Here is a 16,908-nt window from a genome sequence, read left to right as displayed (position 1 = left end):
ACAAAAGCAAATGTAAACATGTTGCCAAAATTAATAAGTAGTGTTAAATAATGCTATAGTGTTAAAATGCCTCATTAAAAAAGAATGCCTCACAGGATTAATGAGATTGCTCAGTACAGTGAAGGCTTGCTATGTACAAGATTCCCAGCATACACAAATACAGGAAAAGAAAATAACTGGGTTAGGAAATAATTAATTAATGAAAAATGTTAGAAAGGAAGTATTAAGAATTAAGTAAAGTAGAAAATTGGTTTCTGTATGACATGAAGATTTTAAATGATTTTCAATAAGAAGCTAAAATTCCTGAAAACAGAATAGTTATCGTTTACAAAAATATTTTTGAGATTATAATTACATCACTATATTATCTTTTAATAAGCAAATAGAAAATGTATTACTCTAATTTTGAAAAGAATCTATAGAGGCTGTCACCAGTGTCACACAGACAGCAAATGAATCTAGGACTAGAAGTCAGCTGTTTTGACACCCAATCCATTATTCATTCCTATTACACAACTTGGTATACTGGAATAAAAGTACACTGCTTTTGCAATCCTTCAGGCTTATGTTCAAATGTCAGCTTCCCCACTTTCTATTTAGGTAACCTTGGGTAAAATACCATCTCTTTGAACTTCAGCTTCAAAATAGATAAATACTAAGCATATAAATTATAAGGACAAAGCAAAAAATAGTGGGGATACTTCTTTCTCTGACAGTCAAGAGAATCCCCTCTTAATTGGCTAACTCTTGAAATAGTCTAGAGGCTCAGCTCTGTGCCACAGGTTTAAACTAAGTCTCTCTCTGTGTTGCTGTAGGTTGGATGCTCACTACATTTGTCCGTGATGATAAAATATTCCAATTGCCTGCATTTCCTTGAGCTTCTCATCTGCCTTACCACTTTTTTCTCAGTCTCACTCAGTTCCAAACATTTAGCATATATACTGTGGTGATATTCTTGACTTCTTGAGTCACAGCTAGCTTTTCATGGAAAAATCTTTAGCTATATACTAACCATAACCAGGTAGGCCTGTCTATACAATGCCTCTGCTATGATTCAAAGAAGAAGGTCCCCATTAGATTTATGTGTTGAAAGATTGATCTCCAGCTGGCAGCACAATTTTAGGAAGTGCCGTTAACTGTAGGAGGTGAGACTTAATTGAAGAAAGTCAGTCATGGGTGGGGTGGGGGGTATTCTGGCAGTGTTATATGTCATGTCTAGACTTCTCCTCTTATCTCACTGCTTCCTTTCTGCCCTGACATGAACAGTTACCTCTTTCACATGCTTCATTCTCCTGTAGCCATGGTGTTCTGCTCATGGTGGCTTCCTAAACAAAGGAGCCAAGGCCTATACACTAAAATCTGGAAAACCTAGAGCCAAAATCAATTTTTAAATAAGTATGTATGTATGTATGTATGTATGTATGTATGTACACACACACACACACACACACACACACACACACACACACACACACTTGCTTACAGGCTATAAGTCAGTTTTTGTAAGTGGTAACTAAAAGAAAGGATTACAAATACATCATCAATGTTTACACTATTTCTCCCTAAGTATATCATCCTGAATTTAACAACTATATTACTCAGCTTGGGCTGCTAAAATAAAATACCACACTCTAGTCAGCTTAACAGAAATTCATTTCTAATGGTTCGAGGTTGGAGAGGTAAAAATCTGAGAACAAGGTGCTGGCACAGGTGTTTTACTGTAAGGGTCCTCTTACTGGTTTGCAGACACCCACTTTCTGTTGTGTCCTCTCTGAAGAGGTGATGATGCTATCTCTGTGCCATCATTTAACCATGTTTAATACTTAGCAGTCCAATCTCTGCCACAGCCACACAGGTTAGAGCTTGAAGATACATTTGTACATACTGCCAATCATACATACTGCCAATCATAGAGCAACCATCTGCCCCCTTTCTCTACAAGCTTTCTCTCTGAAAGCTTTACAGATGTTCTAGCAGGTTATTCTTACCAACTGGGCATTTCACTCTTTGAATGTTTTAGAGCACCTGAAAACAAATAAGACAGTTCTTAAGATCACATTCAGCATCCTTGGGCACCTGGTCCCTGTCAGGGGAACAGATTGCTTCTTTGACCTATGTCAAGGTCAACTAGCCAACAACCTCCCTTGAAACTACTGCATCCTCAGGATTTGTGAGGAGGCCTCCTACATGACAGCACTGACCAAATGGCACCCTACTGATAATGATTTCATGCTGCTAGTTCGAACAAGCCAGTCTCTTTGTCTACTAGCCTTGGCCCAGCACCTGAAGATTCTGTAATTACTCAGAAGACTCAAATTCTGACTTAGGGAGAAGGTTTTCTTTCCACGTTTGCTTATTTCTGGAGTATTCTTTCAAATTTTAGTCTTTTCTTTATTAGCTAATACCTCACAGTGATATATTTTTATAATATACAATAGTGGATACATACCATTAGACATTGATTAAAAATCACAAGTGTGTACCACCAAGATTGTAATTTTAATGTGTGTATATATTTGTATCTACCAATACTGGGTGGTAATAATTTTTTAATGCAAGTCTATCTGTTGTATCTAATATATAATCCTGCCAGATACTGGTAGTACAGGGAGAATACATATGTAGACATATGGGAACTCCATGACAAGAGTTTTCTGCATAACTCAAGCTGGTTTTGACCTGGAAATCCTGTGGTCTTAGCCTCCTGGATGCTGAGATTATGGGCATGCACACCACACCAAGTTAAAATAGTGGATTGTGGAATGGAAATAAGATTAAAACAACCACTAATCAAATAAGATGCTACTTAGTATTAAAGATCTTTATAGGTGGAATGGACCTCATGGATCCTAATTCCATGACACTTCAGATGTGATGAAATTATGTCCCTGAAAGGTTAAATGGTTTAATCATTGTCAAGGAGACAGACAGTGACAGAGAACTCAATGTTTTTATACATCCTACATTATTTGAGGAGCAATTTTACAGGCACAGTTAACATGCAATTCTAAGAAAGCTTTTATGATTTCACCCTTGTAGACTATTTAACCACCTAAGAAAATGTTGGAAATGGCCCCAGTTTGAAATAGTCACCCACAGAAGCAGAGAAAAACATGTCATTCAAAGAAATAGATCAAATTCTCTAAGTTTTCTGCCTCTAGGACCCGCACAGCTTTTGCTTGAGCAGGCTCCCAACCTGCCACTACAAACAAAGTAGATGCGTCAGTTTCATCAAGCCAGTGGGATATATTTTTGTAGACTAAGATTATCAAGGAATGAACATATATCGATATGAATATACACACCTATATAATGTTATATACAGCTATGTTTATTAAAATTCTTAGATTTGGGATTTTATCTGTTTTTATCATTTAATAATTTTTAAGTAAAATATAACATTCTTAAAGTGAGAGCTTAAATATTAAGACATGATATTTGAAGTGGGTATTAGAAAAACTACATTGACTCTATTAATGAATTAAAAACATTTACTGAAAATGTATAGACAGGGAGTGGAGGGAGGAACATAGAAAGATGTCAAAGATTTGTCAGCTGGGGGAGACAGTTGTTCTTGATGGCTACAACAACATATATTTTCTCACAAGGGAATTTCCAACTTAGTAATGTGTCAACTTAGAAAAAATAAAATTCACTGTGTTTAAGACAGAATATATGTTCACTATAAACTTCATAGCTTTAGATGGGCAGTATGTTGTGTGGCTCAAACAAAAATAACAGAATCACTGGCAACTGAAAATACAAAGGGGTAGTTACCATATTGTGTACTGGAGGAAACGTCGTTTCATTTTGAAGTGCTTCATCATTAAGGAATATTCCCGATTCCAACCAAACCAGTTTCCCCTTCTTCTTAAGCATGTAGCTGGAGTACATTTCTCAATCCCTTGCATTTAGAGGTAGCCATCTTACTAAATTTAGAAAATGTAATATGAATGGATGGAATATATGTCATTACCAGGCCCGAGCCAGAAAACATCCTTATTTATGTTCCTCCTGTTTTTTAATCTTGTAACTATGTATGATGTCAGCATTCTGATTAATCTTGGAAGCTACCAGTTAAAGAAAACAAGTTCATCTTGTACTCTGTGTCCCTGAATAATCATATGGAAGACAAAAACATGGAAAAGCCTTATTAACCACGTACCTACTTATCAAGAAGTGTTACATAAATTGCACTGAGTTAATACACTGAAATTTGAAAGTATAATTGTTATTGCAAACTAACTGACCCTAATACAATGATATTAAAAGATTATACTGTGCACTAACTTGAATATGGGTCTTAGAGACGATGAGTATGTCTTAATGGGAAACAAAATGAAAGAATATTATCAGATAACTTAATCAGGCATTTCTTTATGGAGTAGAGTGTTGTGAAATAGAATATTTGTTTAACTAAATAAATATGTGTTACATTTGTTTGTGTTGCAGAATAATTGTTGCTGTCTCAACTTGGCCTGCCTAAGGCATCTAATTGGTCTAATAAAATTCAGAACGGCCAATAGCTAGGCAGATGTGGCATAAGCGGGGCTGGCAGGCAGGGAGAAAAGGGGAGCCAGTCAGCCAGCCAGATACAAAGGAATCAGGAATGAAGGATGGACAGTGCATAGATGAGGTAAACATGCCTCAGAGCAGCACAGAAATGGGTTAATTTAAGTTAAAGAGGAAGGAAAACAAATAAACAAAAAAGCTAGATAGAAACAAGCCTAAGCTAAAGCCGAGCATTCATAACTAACAAAAGTCTTTTGCCATGATTTGATGTGATAGACTTTGATGATTCCATCATAGAAGGCCTCACCCTTTCTATGGAGCAGAAGAGGGATAGGATGGGGATCGGTGGGGGGGGGCATGGGAGAATGGGAGGGAGAGGGAACTGGGATTGATATATAAAATAAGATTGTTTCTAATTTAAATTAAAAAAAAGAAAAGAAAATCAGTATTAAGACACATTCAGACCCTAATATACTTGAACTAACCGGATTCTGATCATGTCATTAGGAAGAGAATTTTACTCTTGTTTTCCACAGAGTGTTTTAATAGTCTTTTGAGCTTGATAAAATTACTGTTCCATATTTAGGACAGAACTTGTTTCACTTTCTTCCTTAATCTCCTACAAACAGTGTGCATATGGATAACACAAGTCACATTATATTGTCAGGTGTATAGGAGGATGCAAAAAGTTGAGATGGGCATATTTGAATACAATGAATTGTAATAGAGTGGAGCTACCTTAAGTGAATTAATGCAAGTAACTTCTATCACATCCTTTCCAGGGAACAGAATAATACAAAGATCTGACCTAGTCAATACTAAGTATCAACTCGACAGATATCATGCTAGTAAAAAGGTAGGAAACAAGAGAATTATTTAAAATTCTTGTATATTGTGGTGGTTTGAAAGAAAATGGTCCCCAAAGGGAGTGGCACTATTAGGAGGTGTGGCTTTGTTGGTGAAGAAAGTGGCTGACTTTTGTCCTTGTCTAAAGAGTCTACATAATGTTAAAGTGAAGAGTTTTGAATTAATTCTGTTGGTAGAAGAAATCTAAAAACAGCCTACACTGAACTCTGTCATGTAGGTTGTATTGGTAATTCTAATGGAGATTTATAATGAAAAGGAGCAAGCTGAGCAGAGTAGATTACAAAATGAAAATGTTGAGAATAAAAAGAGCACCAGGAAGTGGAATGCAGCAAAATGCGTGTTCAAGTAAATAAATGGATTAAGAAATGGAATAAAGGGAGTGGTGACCTTAGGGCAAGATCCCACCCAGCTAAATTTCCAAAACTTGGCTTGTGAAAAAGAACTAAAGAACACTTTTAATCCCAGCACTGGGAAGGCAGAGGCTGGCAGATCTCTGAGTTTGAGGCCAGCCTGACCAACAGAGCAAGTTTTAGGACAGCCAAGCTTAAGCTGTCAAAGACACAGAATGCTAGTTACGATGTAATTGAACAAGGAGGGGAAAGTTCCAGCCCCAACAAGTAGCAGAACTTGATGGCTTCGGACACATGGCTCTGGCTTTAGATTTAAGAATAGAAGAAAGAAGTTAGGGAATAAAGTTGCCGAGGCCAGGCCTGTGACAGGGGTGACTCTGTATGGAGGCTTAGTAGAGAGGCCATTTCATGACACTGATAGGTTGAAGCCTGGATTGCCTTGGAGAGCCTAAGGTGTTAGAGATGCCAGAGCTATAGGATACTGTCAAAGAGAGCTGTTAACAGGGAGTGGAACCAGTCCAAAAGAAGGGAGTGTGTTGCAGTCAACAAAGGTGACAGAATTGGAGATATGAAGAGTGTTTTGACATCAGACATGGAGATGCAGAATTTGGTGTTTGCTCAGCTGCTAGTTTTCAGTCTTGCTTCCTTCCTTTCATTTTGGAATGGTTATGTATGTATGTAGGTATGTGTACACACACACACACACACACACACACACACACACACACACACCTATGTTGGAAGTAGGTGATCTGCTTTTTGATTTTGATTTTTATGGGGGATTACAGTTAAGAGATTGCCATGTGTCTCAGAAAAGACTTTGAAACAAGTCTGACAATTGGAAACTTTTGAAGTTGGACTGAATGCATTTTTTTAAACATTATGATAAGCCTTTGGGGGCCAGGGAATGGAATGTTGTGGTTTGAAAGAAATGGCCCCCAAAGGGAGTGCCACTATTATGTGTAGCCTTGTTGGAAAAGTGTGTCACTGTGGGGCAGGCTTTGAGGTCTCTTTTGCTCAAGCTTCCCTCAGTGTGACTGTCAGTGGACTTCCTCTTGCCTGCAAGATGTGGCACTCTCAGCTCTAGCACCATGTCTGCTTGCATGCCATGATGCTCCCAAAATGATAGTAATGGACTGAACCTCAAATTGTAAGCAAGCCACCCCAATTAAATGTTTTCTTCAAAAAAGTTGCTATGGCTATATATATATATACACACACACATACATATGGCAACTAAGACATACATATATGTTCAATCTGGGACATTGTGAGGGTACAAGGAAAAGTATAAGCTCTATATAATAAATATATCAACACATCATAGAATACAGGGGTATAAACTGGTCTACAGAAAAAAAGCCACACCTATGTTGAAGACTCTCCAAGTCTGACTAATTAGAAATTCCTGATTGTGGAGTGCTGAAATGTCACACATCCAGAGTCAAATAATCTTGGGCTAACTTTGCAATAGCTATTAATTGCCTACCTGCTTTTGACCTTCTGACCTACTATTCTGAAATTTGGGGAGATGTATTAACTTAACTGACCATTAGCTTTCTTTCACCAACTTAAGCAATGAATGTCATTGAATAACAAGTAAAACCTACAGCACAGATTTCTCACTGTGTTATATTCCACCTACCTGGTGTTTCCATCAAACTATTTGAAAAGCACCTTTCTTTTGTTCTGTAACAATAAAAATATCATGAAGTTTCATTAATGAAACCACTACCAGTTAGAACATGGAAACTGTTACCCTGGAGTGCAGCTACTTATATTTGGCTCCTGAATACCCATTGTATTCCCTTTGAGGTGAGGGCTGTTTTTACATCCACAGGCAGTCAGCCTTCTGTGGTGCCCTTCACTGTCACTGCTTCCTTTCCTAAGTACCATTTTCCATTGGCTTCCATGACCCACTTGACTTTCTTCCCCATGTCTGGACCTTACTTCTCCTATTTTCAGTGCTCTACAGGTCAGTTCTTTAAGTCACTGATGCTCACAGGGCTGTCCCCTTAAGCTGCTTTGCTGTTCCCATATTGTAAAACACACCATCCATTCTTATGATTTTTAGTACTTATTTCCAACTTCATGTCTATCCCACAGAGAGCTCTCAGGAGAATCTGACTTAAGTATCAAACTGGAAATTTTTCTTTCATCATTACCCTCATCTTACTCTTTAATGATTTAAAAAAATTTTTTTTTTTATTGATGGTGATATTAGGGTTTGAACTCAGGGCCTCCTAGGTGCCAAGCAAGTTCCCTGCCACTATACTATCCACCAGCCCTCATTTCCCTCTTTACTAATTACTTCTAAGTTTTCAAGTCTCATCTTAATGTTACTTATTCCAGGAAGATGCATTTTCAAGGTATGGAGTCTAGGGTGTATTTCTTCCCTGTGTGGTTCTATGGTACATTCTATTTCTACATCACATCATTTTAATGTGGTATGTTACAGTTATTCTGTGGTCTCACTAAATTATACTCTGAGAAAAATCTATGAATTTTATTTCATTTATCACTCAATTCCCTAGTAGCTATTTAAATTAAAATTTTATTTATTTTTTGAGATAAGGTCTTGTTATGCAGCTCAAGCTGAGCTCAAAGCCACTATGCTGCCCAGGCTGGCTTCCAACTCATGATCTTCCTGCTTTTGCCTTCCAAGAGCTGAGGTGTATACCACCACATTTGCCCCTAATAAATATTCTATGAATAAAGCATTTAAATGAACAATGGAGAGATTGATGTATTTATTGTACTTCCAAATGGAACACAAAGCAGAAATCTTGGTGCTTATATCCATGAAATTAAAAACAACAAAAATGTTTGGTACAATCATTTAAAAAGTATTAATCATTTAGGGCTAGAGGCACAAATCAATAATAGAAGATGTAATTTGCCTGCTTAAGATCATCAGGTCAATCTCCAACATCATCAAAATAAATTAAATAAACTCAGGAATAATTATTTTCACAGACTATGTCCACTATCACAAATGATCATCTCTAGAAAATGCATTACCCTTTAGCAATCAAAGACAATTAACACTTGCATTTTTAAGAAAAACAATAGAAGGTGAGGGGACTGTCACTGTTTCAGTCTGAAATGTCCCCCACGTGCTTCTGTTTCGAAAGCTTCTTTCCCAGTTGGTGGTGCTTTTCAAGGAGCCCTAAGGACCTTTATGAGGTGAGGTCTAGTGTATACTTGAGGGTGTCACTGAATCGAGTCTATGAAGGATTCCACCTGAGTCTGTTTCGTGGTCCACCATGTCAACTGTTTCCACATGTTTCTGAACTGTGAAATGAGCTGCTCTGCATGCCTTACTTGCCATGATAGGTTGAAAACTTTTAGCCACAATAAATCTTTGCTAGCTTAAGTTTATTTTATGTCAGCTTGTTTGATCAAAGTATGCAGCAGTAACTAAGTAGGGATGAAAGGAGTCACTTGCTGACAGAATGACTCAATTGATAGCTATTATGAGCCAGGTGGTCAGCAGTCTCAATACATAATTTTACATGTGCAATATCTCAAAGTAAGGAAAACATAAAAGCATTTGACTAAACAGTAATTCTGAAAAACTAATGATGTAGACAAAGAAAATCACTTTACCATATACTTAGAGTGATGAAAGAAACAAATGTATACATGTATCTGCTACAGCAAAAAACTATAATTATTCTGTTCACACCTATTCATGCTATTATAATTTAAGTTCTAGTCATTAGTCCTCACAACTATATGGTACAGCATGTGATTTGTCTGCTCAGGGGCCTGGGTTAGTCTCTAGCATCACCAAAATAACACAGTGTACTAATGACCAACAGTCACTGTCAACTTTCATAGGGTGATATGCAATGGATTTTAATTTTTATTAACATTCATATGCAAAAATAGTCCCCAATATTAAGGCCCACAAAACTTAGAAGTGACTCCGAAAACTAAAAGGGCTCTTCATGGAAGATTAGAGCAAAACATCCAAATATAGTGCGATGTTTTGAAAGAAAATGACACCCGAAGGGAGTGGTACTATTAGGAGGTATGGCCTTGTTGTGGCCTTGTTAGAGGAAGTGTGTCACTATGGAGTTAGGCTTTAAGGTCTCATATATGCTCAAGCCATACCCCATAAGACAGTCCACTTCCTGTTGTCTGTAGGATGTAGGACTCTCAGCTCCTTCTCCAGCACCATGTCTGTCTGCATGCTGACACATCCCACCATAATAACGGACTGCACCTCTAAACTGTAATGTTTTAAGAAAACATCCCAGACCTGTGGGGATTAATATTAGTTGTCAACTTAACAGGATCTAATATCACCTAGGAGACAAACCTCTAAGCATGTCCAATAGGGAGTTTCTTGACTGGATAATTGGTGTGGGCTAAAAAAAAAAAAAAAAAAAAAAAAAAAAAAAAGCCCACTCCAGCTGTGGATGACATCATCCTGTGCACTGGACTGAATAAAAATAAAAAATCAGTAAGCTGAGCATGAGCCTTCATCTCTCTCCACTTCTTGACTGTGACTGCAGTATGACCAGCTGCCTCACACTTCTGTTGTCAAGACTTCTCTACCATGAAGGACTGCTCCGTGACACTGTGAGCCAAGATAAGACTTTGCTTCCTTCAGTTGCTTTGGTCAGGTGGCCCATCACAACAACTAAGAGGTAACTAATACAAACTCAAATCTAGCTGGATTAGTGAGAATAAATACTTCTTCCTTCAGGTTGTATGCCAAACCTAGATTTTGAAAAGTCAATGTACCCTTGTAGTCATGCTGAAAACTAGTTAGAATGCTCTGAGGATGCTTTTTCTTTCTTTCTTTTTTAAAATTAAATTAGGATTAGAATTGAATTAGGATGTCAGACCCATAGCAGCTCCAGAAAAGAAAAAGAACTGAAGTAGTATAGGAAACATTACCAGAAACCTTTAAACATGAATTCCATAAAGGCCTTGAAGTACCTAGCACAAGAAATGAAAAAAATGTCCAAGCCAAAGCTCATTATGGTGAAAATTCCAATATTCAGATAATAAAAAGATTGTAAAATGGTTTACAGAAGGAAAAATATCACATGCAAAAGGTGTGACAACTATAATGTTGAATCAGAGACTCTGGGAAGGATAAGATACAGGACTTCAGTATCATTTTACTTCTAAAACAATACACAGAAAATTGTACACAAATGAAGCAATAATAATGTAAGTAAATAAATACAGATAATAAAGGAACTGAGGAGATTAGTCAGAGGAAGAGCATGTGTGTAGCATGCATGATGCCCTGGACTTGATCACTGGTAACATAAAAAAATAACCCATGAAATATGAACAAAGGCAAACTAAATTCACCGACTACTTAAGTACACATCAGGTATTCCAATCTGTTCCAAGTATATTAATTCATTTAACTCCCACAGCACCCTTTGAGCCTGTTAGCCTCTTTGTACAGATAAGGGGGCAGGCATTGAGGCATACATACTTAATCTATAATGGCACTACTAATAGGTGTTCAAGTCAAATGTCTAGCTTTCTGAGTATAGTCATGTGACAAGGTTAATCAAATCTAAAGATAAAGTCAATTTTTAAAAGGAAGAAAAGAAAACACTATTTGCATGTTCCCTATCTTGTTAATCTGTTTCCAGATCAGCTACAGTTGATTCAAGTTCTTGCATGACCAATCAAGACACAAATGTCATGCTACTCTCCTAAGCCACAAAACAGCACATGTGTTGTGGGGGCGGGGGGGGGGGCGGATGAAGGTTAAGAGTGTTTGCCAATACTTTATTATTTCTTTTTTTAATAAAAGTATACACAGTGTGTTTGTAACTTAGCACTAAATGAAGGTACTCGACATAGATTCCCTAACCAACCATCACCCACAACACATACAAAAAAGCCGTGTACTTGTATCTGAACACTACTGTATACTTAGGATAAATATAACATTTTAATAAGGTTAAAAAGGGCACAGCTACCACTTTCCTAAATTATTTTCACCTAGTCTAGTTTTCTATTCTTCTAGTCTTGGAGTGTAAATATTCTCTACATCAATTTTCTAAGTCATTTACATGACAATTAAATACAGAGTTGAGACAAAAACACCACACTTCTTACTCTTGCCTTACCTTATATCACATTATAGTTCAACATTTTCATGTGATGTTTCTGTAGGAGTTGTCTTCACTCATAGTCTACCACCTTTCCTGTCCTATCTATCTTCTGGTTAGTTTAATGAAAGAGAGAAATGTACTACTTTTGAATAACTTCCCCCTTCTTTTCCAGTTTAGCAACGGGATTTCCATACACTAATGCAGCAGGTATTGATCTCAAGGCATCTTCAAAACTCATCCTGCACTTGCTTCTCGAACCTCTTTCTCTTGCCTTGCCCAGTAGGTCCCGTTCTCTTATTCACGCGGCCCTTTATTTCTTCTTCGTTTTTATGCCCGTCAAGTCCTCTATCTGTGACACTTGTGTGTGGTGAGCGAGTGTCTAGTGTGCATTTGGTTGCGAGGTCGGGTTTCTGCAGCAACCTCCGTGGTCCTGATGCATCAGTGATAGCATCATCCACATCTTCCCAGCATCCCCGAGCACCAGGACGCCTGGCGTCCCTCTATGTAGCTTAGTGGAGGTTGCCCAATGGCTGTTGGAGTCCACAGTGCCTCCACGACCTCCACTGCAGAGTGTCACCACGACCCCCAAGCCCTCCCTGAGCAGGTGCAACACCTGGCAGCCCAACCCTCAGGCGCGCAGGCGCTTACCGTCTCCTTGGCAGCAGCCACGGGGATGGGTAGCAGCCCCCTGGCCCGGGGCGGATCCTCGGGTTCTGGGACCGCTAGCTCCGAGGGGTCCGCTCTGGGGTCCCCATAGAGCTGGTAGCACACGAGGCCGACCAGCCCCCCGCCCGCGGCCGCCGCGATGCTCAGCTCGCCCCAGCGCCGCCGCCGCCACGCCGCCTCAGCCACGGCCTCTTCGTCCTCCTCGCGGCAGGAGAAGGGCCGGCCCGACAGCCCCGGAGCCGTCCCCGCGGGCCGCCCCCACGGGGACAGGAAGGGCTGCTGAGGGCCGAGAGGCGGCGACAGCCGAGGCGGCGGCCACAGGAGCCTCCGGAGCGCGGCCATAGCGGGAGCCGCGGCGGGAGCTTAGGGGTTGGGGGAGCGCGGGGGTACGGGAGGGGAGGGGCGGCCTGAAACCTCGCGAGAAGTCGGTGCGGTGCGAGCCCGAGTGCGGCCAAGCGCCCCGCAGCCACCGTCCGGGCCCTTTCCGGAGCAGAGTGGAGCGGCTCTGGGGATGCCGGTTCACCGCGCGCCGGGAGAGCTATGGAGCCGCAGAAAGGACGGGCTGGCCCCCGACGTGCCACCCCAGCTCAGCCACATGGTCGTCGTAGATGACGGCCCCCGGGGTACCTGGCAAGGGAACCCACGGGGAACCGCTGGTCCGCGGAACTCTGGGAGCGGAGGCTGCGGGGCGACCCGGCGCCCCTCCCTGAGACGCCCCGCTCCCAACCGCGCCTCCTCCCCTGACGCCCTGGGAATGCCTTGAGGATGGATTTTCTCGTGCTCAACGAAACAAATTAAGAAAGGTGCAACCTCATGAGGACTGCAGTTGTGAATTTAAAATAGGGGCTTCGACCGCATGATGATGGTTTCTGGACTTTGGGCAAAGGCAGGCTAATGATTTATGGTTAGCGTTAATGTGTTTCGGGAACACTAGCATACCTGATATTTCTCCGTCCAGTAAGACTGTCGAGTATGAGAAACAACGGATTTTCAAAATTTTCTTAAGGCTCATTTGGTGTAACTCTTGACAGCTGCAGTGTGCCCTCGTTGGTTTTGCACACGTTGTACTTTTTCGTGTGCTTAGTCAGTGTCAGCGTTATGACCCAGTTAGAGTTATGCTTTCTCTGCTCTTTATGAAGAATCGTGCCGGGAACCCCTGGAATGTTTCAGATGTAGGATAGACAATAAAGTCCAGTGGTTTCAATTAGTCGGTTGTGATTCTTGTTAAAAACTAAGAACTTTCAGAGGCAATCCAAATGAGGTTTTCTAGCCTAAATCCTGGTATTTCTGTTCCTCACTCCTTACCTACAAGTAGTGTATCACAAATGCTATGATACGTTTTGCTTTAATATAGGCTCGTAGAACTTTATTCCCTTACAGCTACTAAAAATGGTAAAAAGAAATGTTTGTGACATATTAGGACAATATCTATTTTAGGAAATTATTTTTTTTCCACTTAACTCCTGTTAATGCCAACAGGAAGGCTTGTGGCAGGTCCTTATTTTTCCAGATTTTTTTCTGAATGTTTGTCGTCTTTGAATTCTGACGTTTTTCAGATTTCCCAAAGCATGTACTTCTCAAAGGTATTTATGTATGCATGTACATAGTGGTGTGTGTATCATGGTTCCTCTCAATTTGTCTTCTTTGAACTGAATGCAATTTCCGGATATTTTTGTAATTTTTCCAACATGAACTATTATTAGAAATCTTGGACAGGCTAGATTTTTACTGGTGGCATGTTAAAAGCTAAGACACTATTTAAGTGAAATGGGAAAGAAGTATATACTGTCATTCAAAGAAGAGAACAACGGATTAGCCAAGATGGTTTTATATGTATATGGCTTATACCCATCGTTATGTATTTTCTCCAGTTCTAATAAAATTATAGGCCTTATTTCTTTCAAATATTTCTCTGGGGATAAGCCGAATTCTGTTCTAAGAGGTACAAAGTACTCAAGTGTGGGAAAAAAATCTCATTGTTCACAGAAGTTGTCTAACTCCTACACTTTCTTTCTTTTAAACGCAAACTCCTTTAAGAATAATTATTGTTTTCTTCCCTTGTTATATGCGCTCTAACAATAGCTACCGCTGCCGGGCGTTGGTGGCGCATGCGTTTAAACCTAGCACTCAGGAGGCAAAGGCAGGTGGATCTCTGTGAGTTCCAGGACAGGCCCCAAAACAATACAGAGGAACCCTGTGTTGAAAAACCAGAAACAAACAAACAAACAAAAAACCAAAAAGCCAACAACAATAGCTAGAACAAAATAGCCAAATTGCCTTGCTCTCTGAAAATGGTTTCCAAGTTTATTTCTCAAAGTAAGAGTGAAAAGGAAACATGGTATTAGGAATTTTGAACTTCTTGAAATTTCAGATACTATGTTTGGATAGAGATTCAGCCTAATTTCCCTCCAGGGTCAATTCTAAAGGGAATCAATAATTGCCCTCTACTTGTGCTAAGCCCATTGCCCATGTTCCACACTGAGAACTCACAATTTCAAAGAAATAGTCACTTGCATTATCTACTGTGGTCTAAGTGAAAAAGAATGATCTGGGAAAAAAAATGAAAATACAAGGATTACGCAAGAAATTCTCGAGGAAAGTGTGTATCTTAAACAAGTTGAAATTATAGCTAGAGATCTGCTTCTAGTCCTGACTGTACACCAACAATTATTGTGTCTTGAAGGCCACGTTTCTATATCAAATAGTGGGGCTAAATAGATGGTTCACCTTATGAATCTGTTATATATCATTTTTCATTTTGTGTGTTTACATTTTCTAGCATTTGTTTCTGTCTTTTGTGGTTATTTTTGCAGTTCTAGGGCACATAGCATCTCTTATATGTTATCTCCTCAAATCTGCAATTGCCATACTTGGCTTTGGTTTTTTCTTTTCTTTCATTCTTTCTTTTTTTCTTTCTTCCTTTTCTTTTCTTTCTTTTTTTTTGAGACAGGGTTTCTCTGTGTAACAGCCCTTGCTGTCCTGGAACTAGCTTTGTAGACCAGGCTGGACATGAACTTATAGAGATTTACCTGCTTCTGCATCCCAAGCGCTGGGATTAAAGGCATGTACCACCAACCTCCCATCTGGCTTTTGGCTTTTTTTTTTTTTTTCAACTTGAAAATTACATCTCCTATGCTAGGGATGTGATGGTGAGTGAGTTCCAGGACAGTCAGTGCTACACAGAGAAACCCATTATGTTCTGAAATTCATGCAGTCTCTTAACTATAATCCCCTATAAAATAAAAGTTAAGAAAAAACAAATTACACACTTCCAACATATGATGGCACAAAAATATACGTTACCATTACAAAATGCAAAGAAGGGAGCATATGAGGAAATACTGGACCAAAGCAAGACTGGAAAACATCCAGGTAAACCCCTAACTCTTCATCTCCTGTCTTACAATAAAATGTTCTTCAGATCTCTAGCTCTGTTGAGCTTTGTCGACTGCAGCACACTTCTTTCTCTTAGGCTGGTTCCACTCTCTGTTAGCAGCTTTCCTCAGCAGGTATCCCATGGCTCAGACACCTCCAACATCTTTGGGTCTTCAAGGCAATCCAGGCTTCAACTTCACAGCTTCATGCAATGACCTCTCTAGGCCTCCATTCAGAAACACCCCAATGCATGTGTCCCTCAGCAGCTTTCCTTAGTCACTTCTTGAATTTTGAGCCAGAACCATGCAGCCACAAGCTGCCCACTTCTGCTGCTTATTACATCTTCACCAGCTTTCTGTTTTCCATGGTGTCCTTCACTGCCTAAGCTTGGCTGTCCTGAAACTTGCAGTGCAGACCAGGATGACCTCAAAGAAACCCACCAGCCCCTGCCTTCTGAGGGCTAGGATTAAAGTTGTGCATCACTTCACCCTGCTCTAAGCTTTTCTTTAATTCCTTTTCACAAGGTGAGTGGGATGTTGCCCAAGGTTACCACTCCCTTTCTTTCCTTTCTTAATGATTGTGTCCTTAAATACAGGACTTAAATTCTTGGTGCTCCTTTTCTCCTAAAATTGAACATTTTAAAAACTTTTTCCTTGCTCAGTTTACTCCTTTTCATTATAAATCTTCATTAGAGTTAATACTAGTAACTACACAACAGAGTCTATACTAGACTGTTTTTGAGACGTCATCCGGCAACAAAATTAATCCAAAACTCTTCACTTTAGCCTCAGGTAGGCTCTTTGGATAAGGGTAAAAGCAGCCATATTTTTCACCAAAATATTGTAAGACCAGTCTCTAGATAACATATTAAAATTCTTCTCCTCTGAAGCATCTTAAGCCAGGTCCCTGCAGTTCATCAGATCATGTTCAGTAGCAGTCTTCCATGCTCCTTCTAGTATGGCCATTAAGCAGCACATAAAGCATTCAACTGGCTTTGTTTTTGCTTTTTTTTTTTTTTTCCTACCTAAATCTACAGTCCC

General features: G+C 39.7%; 1 protein-coding gene across 2 annotated transcripts in view; it reads right to left on the bottom strand.

Moving 5' to 3' along the window:
• Micu3 (mitochondrial calcium uptake family member 3) overlaps positions 1–12,850 on the bottom strand; it is a 79,269-nt gene extending 66,419 nt beyond the window's left edge. For both annotated transcript variants that reach the window (XM_051182287.1, XM_051182288.1), the window contains exon 1: positions 12,476–12,850. In XM_051182287.1, coding sequence (XP_051038244.1) covers positions 12,476–12,835 — 360 coding nt within the window. In that variant the 5' untranslated portion in view covers positions 12,836–12,850. The remainder of the gene's footprint in view (positions 1–12,475) is intronic.
• Positions 12,851–16,908: the final 4,058 nt, after the last annotated feature.

The sequence above is a fragment of the Phodopus roborovskii genome, unplaced genomic scaffold (genome assembly GCF_943737965.1).
Source record: "Phodopus roborovskii unplaced genomic scaffold, PHOROB, whole genome shotgun sequence".
Taxonomy (NCBI): domain Eukaryota; kingdom Metazoa; phylum Chordata; class Mammalia; order Rodentia; family Cricetidae; genus Phodopus; species Phodopus roborovskii.
The sequence above is the reverse complement of the archived record's forward strand: the minus strand, read 5'-3'. Positions and strand labels throughout refer to the sequence as shown.